General features: G+C 33.3%; 1 protein-coding gene and 1 long non-coding RNA gene across 2 annotated transcripts; both read left to right on the top strand.

The window, feature by feature from the left end:
• Positions 1–3,435: 3,435 nt before the first annotated feature.
• On the top strand, positions 3,436–5,382 carry LOC148692187 (uncharacterized). Its single transcript, XR_015954341.1, has 3 exons — positions 3,436–3,533; positions 3,619–3,683; positions 5,007–5,382. It is a non-coding gene; the product is annotated as an uncharacterized LOC148692187 (long non-coding RNA).
• Positions 5,383–6,350: 968 nt separating this feature from the next.
• LOC148692186 (uncharacterized) lies at positions 6,351–7,514 on the top strand. The gene is made up of 3 exons (XM_088681920.1): positions 6,351–6,478; positions 6,567–6,672; positions 6,775–7,514. The coding sequence occupies exons 1-3, from the start codon at positions 6,381–6,383 to the stop codon at positions 7,465–7,467; spliced, it is 897 nt and encodes a 298-aa protein (XP_088538046.1). The 5' UTR covers positions 6,351–6,380; the 3' UTR covers positions 7,468–7,514.
• Positions 7,515–10,638: the final 3,124 nt, after the last annotated feature.

The raw sequence follows: 10,638 nt of genomic DNA, 5'->3' as shown, positions 1-10,638 counted from the left end.
GAAATTCACAGAGGGAGAGAGAGAGAGAGAAAGAGAGAGAGAGAGAGAGAGACTTACGATGTCGCCGACAACTGCTATACGAGCCGAGCTATGGCGGAGGCCATGGAAGCGCGTGCCGCGATGTGGTTCGAGCCACCAATGGAAGACCTCAATAACTGGGTAAGCTTTGAACTTTTTCTCCCAGTTGGCGAGGACACCGATCTCCTTCTCCGTGAGGCCCTCGAGGGAGGTGGTGTTGTCCTCATCCTTCTTGATCATCTTTGCCAGAGTCACGACGACGAATGGTGGTAGTCGAAGTCCGCAGAGAGACCTTCAAATTGATGCTTGAGTTGGGGATTTGAGATCAAAACAGAAGAGTCCACTGACTTAGGAAATATCGATAGTGGGGTGAGAGACCGAGAGTAAGATTTGTTTTAAATCAATGGTGGAGATTTAATCTCCATATAATGGACGGTACCAACGGTCCGGGCCGGGGGCCCTTTTTTTCTGAAATCTAAAACCGGCCCACCCCGCCAATTACATGGACTCTCCCCGCCCCGCCCCGTTTTGAGTTTACAAAATTTGTACCCGCCCCAAACTGACTGAACTTGGCCCATCCTGCGGGTCCTAGGCTCGTTTGCCCAGCCTTAATGTAAGCTATATGTTCAGGCATCATGCTGACATTAACGAGAAAAACACAAATTGCCCCAAACTCCTTGAGATAACTAGCCAACTAGGTGTAAGTGTGTCCTACCTGCAGGTTTTTAAGATTTCACAATCAACAACTTGAAAGGTCCTAAAGTGAATAAGCAATCTAAAGAAAGGTCCTAAATTGGAGACGGACTTCTCAGATGTCATGGTGACAGTATTCCAAACTAATAATAAACTTCTTAAACCGAGTTTCTACATCACGCATTGTGTGTCCTCTATGGATTCATGGCCATGAGTAAAATGAATAATGAATCAGATATTCCCACTTGGCATTTCTATTGGCTGTCTCAGCAATATTGCAGTTAAAAGAAAGGAAATCACTGCAACTGAGTCTTTCCTATCGTTTTCGTTACCACTCGTCCGGAAAAACCATCTCAAGACAGACAGAAATTCATTAGGGGTCCTATAAGCTGCTGCGTGATAGTGATGGATCAAAGTCCCCGTGCGTGAATTCTTGTTCCAACCCCACCAATTCTATGACCTATTTCGTACAAGTTCGGTAACTTTGACACCAAGAAATCGTTTCACAGTTTGAATAGAACGACATTTCCGTTTCTGATCTAATTGTGGATGACTTCATATTATTTACATGGATATTCACTCAAAGAAAAGCACAAAGCAGCCTTGCTCAATAAGTAAAGCCAATAAAGCATGTCGTTGAAGGAGAAAGATGAACTTAGAACATGAGAAAGAAAAGAAATTTGGCCAACCATCACTGCAGCCACGAATCCTACTGTTCTTCATAGTACGGTGGTGTTGCTACAAAGGTCATTCCCTTCATCCTCATCGCTGTCGTCTTCATCTGCATCTACCCAGTTACTAGAATGGTGTGAAAACCACCGCCGTTTGTGACCTTCTGGAAGCACCAAACTGCGCAAGCTTTAGTTAGTACAGTTGTATAAAACAAGCAAGATTAACCTAAATATTTTCTTACATACCTCTAGGTTCTTCCATGTGATCATTTTCTTCAGGGTGGAAGCTAGAATGACGAGTCAAGAGAATGATTTTGAATCAAATCAAGAATCATATTTCATCATGCAATGACTCTGTTTACGACAAAATCACTTCTAGCATAAGGGCTTTAATGAAGAAGCAACTCAAAACTGTGAGTGATTTTCAAAAGAAACACTTGATATGTGATTCGTCGGAAACCGCTGTTATTATCTACAAACATTGAGGTCAAACAAGCCAAAAGCAGGAGACGTTGACCTTGATTAAGAGAATTGGGTGGGAGTTACTAGGCCCAGGTGGGAATTTACTTAGTTGGGTTTGTTGGGTTATAGGCCCCTCTCACTTTATAAAGCTTGCATTTGATTTTGAAAGAAATAAAAAACAAACATTACAAGCTTAGATTTAATTAAAATCCTTATAATTCTTAGAAGAAGAATAGTTCTTAGAAACCTATAGAATAGTTTATAGAATTTTTCGAAAATTTTGCACCCACGACCTATATTCATTGATGCATCAAGGGTTCCACATGTATCAACCGTTAAAGTTTAAGTATTGAAAGTCACTCATACACGCGTAAGCGACTGATCGTAGAATACCTTTTAAATTTTAATCGTATGAGTTGAAATCGACAAACTTCAGTAATCATCTTGAGACTAAACTGTTTAACGGTTTGCAACTTAAACATCTTAGTAGCTATAAAAACGATTAAGAGTAGCCTAAACCACGAAAATAATTGGGGGACGGCGATACAGAACTAACCCACCCAATAATGAATTATTTATACTTTAAACTTGTCATAGAAGACTTATATAAAACAGTTTACCGTCACATGATATATCAGTCTTATAACTTAGTTTTTCTTTACATGTCAATACAATAATAGTAAATTCATTTTATATAAGTTACTCGTAACAATGATGCGGATCCGTGATTACGATTTGTTATTAACTTGGAAGCTGACCCGTTTGATTCCTGACCTTTGCGTTTATGTGATTCTGAATGTGATGAGGCTGCTGTGTCAACTCCGCAGCGGTCCATTACCTTTGCGTACATCTCATTTCTCAACACAGCAAGCAAACGCAAGCCTCCAACTACTTATTTATTTATATGCAAAACAACTATTAAATTAAATAGAATGATGACGATTACAACTAGTTCTTATACAATCAAATATAACGGTTTTGTGAGCCACACTCAAAAGAGATCTATTCCAAATATGAAGGCTATTATGACGAAAGCCATTACTTGTAACAGCGTCCGTAAAAAAAATTCGCTTCTTAAAACACATGCGTCCTAAAAATAAAATCAAAGAATTTTGCAATATCTTTGACACTACTACAAAAGGACCTAATAGTGTCACTTCTTGCGTCGCTTTAATATTATATAGTGGCGAAAAAGAGATTTGCGACACTCAGTGAAGATGACGTCGTATTTAGTGTCGCTTATAAGCGTCATAAAATTTCTATGTCGCTTTTAAACCGACGTAAAAATTTAGTGTCGCTTATAATCGACATATATTTTAATATTTTTAAGCAATGGCGTCGCTTTAAATAAAATAGTGTCGCTTTTAAGCGACATAAACTATTAGTGTCGCTTCTAGGCGACACTAATTCTTGTTTTTAATATTTTAAATCTTGCGTCGGTTTTGAGCGACATATATTTTGAAAACCAGTGTCGGTTGTAAGCGACACATTGTTGCTCTTTATACCCTCTCCCCCGTGTTTTCTTTTTCTTCTCTTGCACTTTTCTTATTCATTCTTCCAATTTTTACAAAGTCTCCCGTGTTCCTCTTTCAGCTATCTCCTTTGGTTTGCAAACTTCATTTGTTCCTCTGTTCTCTCTTTCAGCTTTCTCCTTTGGTTTTCAAAATTCATTTGTTCCTCTTCACAACAGTAAGTTTTTCTTGCTTATAATATTTTTATTTTCACAACAGTAAGTTTTTCTTGTTTAATTTTTAGTTACAATTTATTTTTGTAGGAAAGTTATTGGAGTTGGTTGAGTACATAAAGAATTGTTGACGTCGAAATTCTTCAACAAATCAGGTTTGTATCCCTAACTTCTTTAATTTTTAAATTGTATAATACACAAGTTTATTTATTTAAAAATTATAATTTAAGCACTTAGATAAAATTCTACTATTTTTGTTAAATTAATAAAAATTTAGTCGAATTAATTAATTTTGTCACTCTAATTGTTATTTTAATTTGTTGTTATTTTGATAATTTTTTGTTGTTATTTACTAGAATGAATTAGATGAACATAATTTGAATTGTTATGAGAAAATGGAATGAATAATATTTATAAGCATTTATGTTAAATTAACAATATTAAATATAACATAAACTTATAATATTGAGTAATATAAGAATATATTATGTTAATTTTTTTTTTTGCACTCTAAGTGTTATTTTAATTTGGTGTTATTTTGATAATATTTTGTTGTTATTTACTAGAATGGATTAGATGAACATAATTTGAATTGTTATGAGAAAATGGAATGAATAATATTTATAAGCATTTATGTTAAATTAACAATATTAAATATAACATAAACTTATAATATTGAGTAATATAAGAATACAATATGTTAATTTTTTTTTTTTTTGCACTCTAATTGTTATTTTAATTTGTTGTTATTTTGATAATTTTTTGTTGTTATTTACTAGAATGGATTAGATGAACATAATTTGAATTGGTATGAGAAGATGGAATGAATAATATTTATAAGCATTTATGTTAAATTAACAATATTAAATATAACATAAACTTATAATATTGAGTAATATAAGAATATATTATGTTAATTTTTTTTTTTTTTTTGCACTCTAATTGTTATTTTAATTTGTTGTTATTTTGATAATTTTTTGTTGTTATTTACTAGAATGGATTAGATGAACATAATTTGAATTGTTATGAGAAGATGGAATGAATAATATTTATATGCATTTATGTTAAATTAACAATATTAAATATAACATAAACTTATAATATTGAGTAATATTATAATATATTATGTTATTTTTTTTTTTTTGCACTCTAATAAGAATATAAGCTAAACTTATAATATTTAGGAATATAAAAATATAAGAATATAACCTTTCATAAGAATATAACCTAAACTTATAATATAAGAATATCCTTTCATATAAGAATATAACCTTTCATATAAGAATATAACCTAAACTTATAATATTTAGGAATATAAGAATATATTAATTAATTTTTTTTGCACTCTAATTGTTATTTGAATTTGTTGTTATTTTGATAAGTTTGATAACTTTTGGTTGTTATTTATTAGAATGGATTAGATGAGCATAATTTTGACAACTTTTTGTTGTTATTTTAATTTGCTTTTACTATAATAGGTGTTGAAAATTAAAAGATTGCAATCGTGATAGAGTTCGAGGGGTGAAAGATAGAAATTGAAAATTTTGATAGTTATGCCTACATGATAGGGATTGAAAGATTGTAGGCATCTTAGTGTCAACATAATATTTTACCTTCGTAAAGTGGTAAAATATGGACAAGAGTTGGTTGACAATACCCCGAAATTTTGAAGCGTATACAACTGGAATTAATTTGTTTTTGGATCAAGCAGTTGCAAATGGTGTTGGTCCTGATAAGTTTAGATGTCCTTGCAAAAGATGTTGTAATCGATATTCTTTTGTTAGGAACACCATTGTTGAACATCTCATATTGTATGATATGGATAAAGATTATAAAAACGCTTGTTGGCGACATCATGGCGAGCAAAATATTGGAGAGCAAAATGTGGGAATTGGAGAAGAAGAAACAGGAGATGAGGTGATTGGCATGCATGATTTTCTTAATGATGTATTTGTCCAACCATTAACAGAAGAAGGTGTTGGGCCATCTACTGAACCCCCTATTGGGGAAGGGCGTCCAGAAGAGGTGCAGACTTTTTTTAAGTTGCTTGAAGAGGCAGATCAAGATTTGTGGCCAGGTTGTAAGGAGTTTAAGAAATTGGAAGCAGTTGTAAGATTGTATCAGATCAAGTGTTTAGCGGGAATGCCTGACGAGATCTTCACCACTTTACTGGAGTTAATTAAAAGAATATTGCCTGAAGGGGATTGTTTGCCTGAATCCTGTTATAAAGCAAAAAAACTTATAAATGACTTGGGGCTGTCGTATGTGAAAATTGATGCATGTCCCAATGATTGCATGATCTATTGGAAAGATACTTCAGATTTGACCGTGTGCTCAGTTTGTGGTAAATCAAGATATAAAATTACCAATGCAGAGGATAGCTCGAGGAAAAAGGTCGCAGCTAAGGTTATGTGGTATTTTCCTTTAAAACCACGATTGCAACGCTTTTTTATGTCGAAGCATATGGCTGAACATATGAGATGGCATGCAACTGAATGTCCTAAGGATGAGTTTATGAGACATCCTTCAGATTCTCCCGCATGGAAGCATTTGGATAATTTATATCCGGATTTTGCGTCAGAAATTCGAAATGTCCGATTAGGGTTAGCCAGTGATGGATTTAATCCTTTTGGGAAAATGAGGAATGATCATAGCACATGGCCTGTGGTGCTTTCTGTTTATAATTTGCCACCTTGGATGTGCATGAAGCAACCAAATTTGTTATTGTCTTTGTTAATACCAGGACCGCGCAGTCCTGGTAAAGAGATTGATGTATACATGCGTCCATTGATTGACGAGCTGAATGAGTTGTGGGAGGTGGGTTATCAATTTTTGACTCGAAAGGATGTTATATGGGTTCAGGAGAAAATGTGGAGCTCAATCTAAATGTTCTTGATCAGTGCCATAGATACATTCTAAATAATTGTGATGAAGTTAGCCCATTTAGAAGGTAAGAATGTTTAATCATACGTCGAAATGTTTTATTGGTTTTCTTAACTTTGAAAAAATAATTATCTAAATTGGACATAATTGTGTAGGCAACATGAAGAATTCTTGAAAACTAAATATCGTCGAGAAAGGTTAACTATGCGACAAATTAAAGAGCTAAGCAAGAAAGAATTTCCAGAATGGTTCAAGCAACATGTGAGTTGATATAATAATCATATTATTTATTTATTGTTTTGCATTTTAATTATAACATGTTTATAGTTATTTTGTCAATATTTATCTTCATACTTATTACAGATGAATTCAAGATATGATGCTAATGACACATTGATATCTCAAGACTTGCATTGGCTAGCTAATTATCCTAGTAGGGTTGTGAGCAGATACAAAAGTCACATTGTTCATGGATTTAGATTTCGTATAAAATCTGTGGATGATAAGCATAAGAATCAAAACTGTGGTGTCTTTGTACCTGCAAATGTTCCTGGAGCAATTGGGCAAGTAAATTGTTATGGCAGAGTTGTAGATATGTTTGAGGTCAAATATTGTGGTCCTACTGAAGCAGGAGATAGGGGTCGAGCTGTGATGTTATTTAAGTGCGAATGGGTTAATAGTGAAAGTCCACGAGGAATGAAGACTGATCAATATGGATTTACTATGGTGAATTTCAATCAATTGGGATTTAAAGAGGATCCTTTCATACTAGCATCACAAGCATTACAGGCATTTTACGTGGAGGACACGATTGAAAAAGATTGGCACGTAGTTGTTCGAACTCAGCCAAGAGATTTATTTGACGTATTAGAGGATAGTGATGCTATTGATGATTATGACACGCCGAACTTGGATGATCGAATTCTTGATAATGAAAATTTTCATACAAGGGTTGGCGTGGAAGAGACTCCCTTTCTTGAATCATTAGCGTTGCCTACCGGGTTCGTTAATCATGCCAATACCGACGAAGAGCTAACAGATGATGACAGGGAATAAATATATTAATTATTTTTTGTATTAATTAGACTTTGTTTTATTTTGTATGCTATGATATCGTATTATAAAATTATATTTCTGTTTTTTTTTTTTTTTTTTCCTTGACATTCTGTCGCTTTTAACCGACGGCATTTTTCAGGTATGTCAGAATTGGCGTCGGTTTTAACCGACGCAACCCCAGCCTATTTCGACGCAATGTTAAGCTTAGGACATGTGTGTCAGACTTGGCGTCGGTTTTAACCGACGCAACCGTAGCCTATTTCGACGCAATGTTAAGCTTAGGACATGTGTGTCAGACTTGGCGTCGGTTTTAACCGACGCAACCCTAGCCTATTTCGACGCAATATGAGACTATTTCGACGCAAGATACTTGTTGTCAATCATATGCATTACCCCTAATAATAATAATTATATATAATTATTTTTTATTATTTGCAGTTTTATAGCCTAAATATTAATAATTATATATTAATTTAATTGTTTTACACCCCTAAAAACAATAATAATTATATATTAATTTAACTGTTTTACACCCCTATACGAATGCAATGAATGTTTTACACCCTAATAATAATAATTATATATAATTATTTTTTATTATTTGTAGTTTTATACTAATTATAATAATTATAAACTCTAAGTGTTAGCCAATCTATCGTTTTACGAATTCTCCAAAACTAATTTCAACGATCCAAACCGTCAAAATTGTTTGTATATGCTTGGAGATCACATCAGCAAAAAATCACAAAAAAAAAAACATTCAGAGATCAAGTAACGGGACAAAGCTTTTCGACGGTTATAAACGAAAAATCACGATTTAACGGTTATTTTAACTCCGATTTAGATGATTTTTTATAACTACACTCCTTGACCCTATATGAATACAATGAATGAATTCGATCTTCAATTTAAAATATTTACACAAGTGGATACCACAAAATCTTACGTTATACTTAATGAAAGTATAAATAAACTCTAAGTGTTAGCCAATCTATCGTTTTACGAATTCTCCAAAACTAATTTCAACGATCCAAACCGTCAAAATTGTTTGTATATGCTTGGAGATCACATCAGCAAAAAATCACAAAAAAAAAACATTCAGAGATCAAGTAACGGGACAAAGCTTTTCGACGGTTATAAACGAAAAATCACGATTTAACGGTTATTTTAACTCCGATTTAGATGATTTTTTATAACTACACTCGTTGACCCTATATGAATACAATGAATGAATTCGATCTTCAATTTAAAATATTTACACAAGTGGATACCACAAAATCTTACGTTATACTTAATGAAAGTATAAATAAACTCTAAGTGTTAGTCAATCTATCGTTTTACGAATTCTCCAAAACTAATTTCAACGATCCAAACCGTCAAAATTGTTTGTATATGCTTGGAGATCACATCAGCAAAAAATCACAAAAAAAAAACATTCAGAGATCAAGTAACGGGACAAAGCTTTTCGACGGTTATAAACGAAAAATCACGATTTAACGGTTATTTTAACTCCGATTTAGATGATTTTTTATAACTACACTCCTTGACCCTATATGAATACAATGAATGAATTCGATCTTCAATTTAAAATACAAAGAGTGACTCAACTCTTCTAAGCTTTCTAGGGTAATTAACCTTCCGATGTGGAGCAACTCTACATATCACCACACTTCCAACTTTGATTTGGGTTCAATGGTGTTTAATCCATTCTAGTAAATAACAACCAAATGTTATCAAATGTATCAAAATAACAACAAATTAAAATAACAATTAGAGTGCAAAAAAAATTAATTTAACATAATATATTCTTATATTCCTAAATATTATAAGTTTAGGTTATATTTAATATTGTTAATTTAACATAAATGCTTATAAATATTATTCATTCCATTTTCTCATAACAACTCAAATTATGTTCATCTAATCCATTCTAGTAAATAACAACAAAAAATTATCAAAATAACAACAAATTAAAATAACAATTACAGTGCAAAAAAAATTGATTCAACTTAATAAATTTATTTATTAAAATATTATATGACATAACATAACTAATTATTTTTAAATTTTGGGTAAATTGATTGGCATGTCTAATTATTTATTAAAATATTATATGACATAACATAACTTAATAAATTTATTTATTTGTTCCTTTTTTTTTGGGAAGTACAAATTTTATTTTTATGTTCGGCGGGAGGTTTCCCGGTATTTTTTGCTTGGAATGGGTTGAATTGATTGGCATGTCAACTTGGACTGGTTTTAATCGAGGCAAAATTATACATTTTCGAGACTAATTGAATGTCAGACGATTCTTATTTCGAAGCAAATGTTTTCATATTTCGACACAAACTTTCTCTTATTAAAAACCTGTCTGGCTAACGTAGGTTAAAACCGACGCAATGTGACCTTATTTCGACGCAAAGGCATTTATGACTGAAACATGTCAGACTTTCAGTCAAAACTATGTCAGGCTATAATATAGGTCGAATCAGATATAGTGGCGGTTTTAAGCGACACAAACCTGTGCTTATTTCGACGCTATGCAAGCTAACGTCGGTTTTAAACGACGCAGTAGGCCCTTATTTCGACGCTATGCAAGATAACGTCGGTTTAAAGCGACGCAATAGGCTTGCACTGACAAGTATAGCAGGCTTTATGTCAGGTTACGTGTGGGGAGGTTTAGTCAGTGATTGTGTCGGTTTTAAGCGACGTAATGTATTCATATTTCGACGCTAAGTTGTTATCCATATTTAATTTCTGTCTCCCTTCACTTCCGTGTTCCACTTCTGTCTCTCCTCTCTATCACCCATTTCTGGCTTCCTCTTTCCCCCATTTCTAGCTTCCTCTTTCCCCCACTTCCTTCTCCTTCCATTAAGTTTTGCAATGGATAATTCCCGTGAAGATCAACGTTCTGAGGAACTTCATTTGGAAGAGGACGAGGGTGATGCTGGTTCTTTTTTGAATTGTTATGAGTGTCAGTTTTTTTTTTTTTTTTTTGTGTTTGAACGATTATTATTGCTAATCTGAAAATATACATTTGTTTCCTACTTTTTAATTGTGTGTTTGTATTAACAAGGTACATCTCAACGGAGGCGTGGACCCTCAATTCCTAAATGGACGAAACAGCTTTGTTCGTTTGATTCGTCCGGAAAATGCATTAGTGATAACGCT

Source organism: Pyrus communis, chromosome 12, assembly GCF_041283825.1.
Source record: "Pyrus communis isolate YQ-2024b chromosome 12, ASM4128382v1, whole genome shotgun sequence".
In the NCBI taxonomy this organism is placed as follows: domain Eukaryota; kingdom Viridiplantae; phylum Streptophyta; class Magnoliopsida; order Rosales; family Rosaceae; genus Pyrus; species Pyrus communis.
The sequence above is the reverse complement of the archived record's forward strand: the minus strand, read 5'-3'. Positions and strand labels throughout refer to the sequence as shown.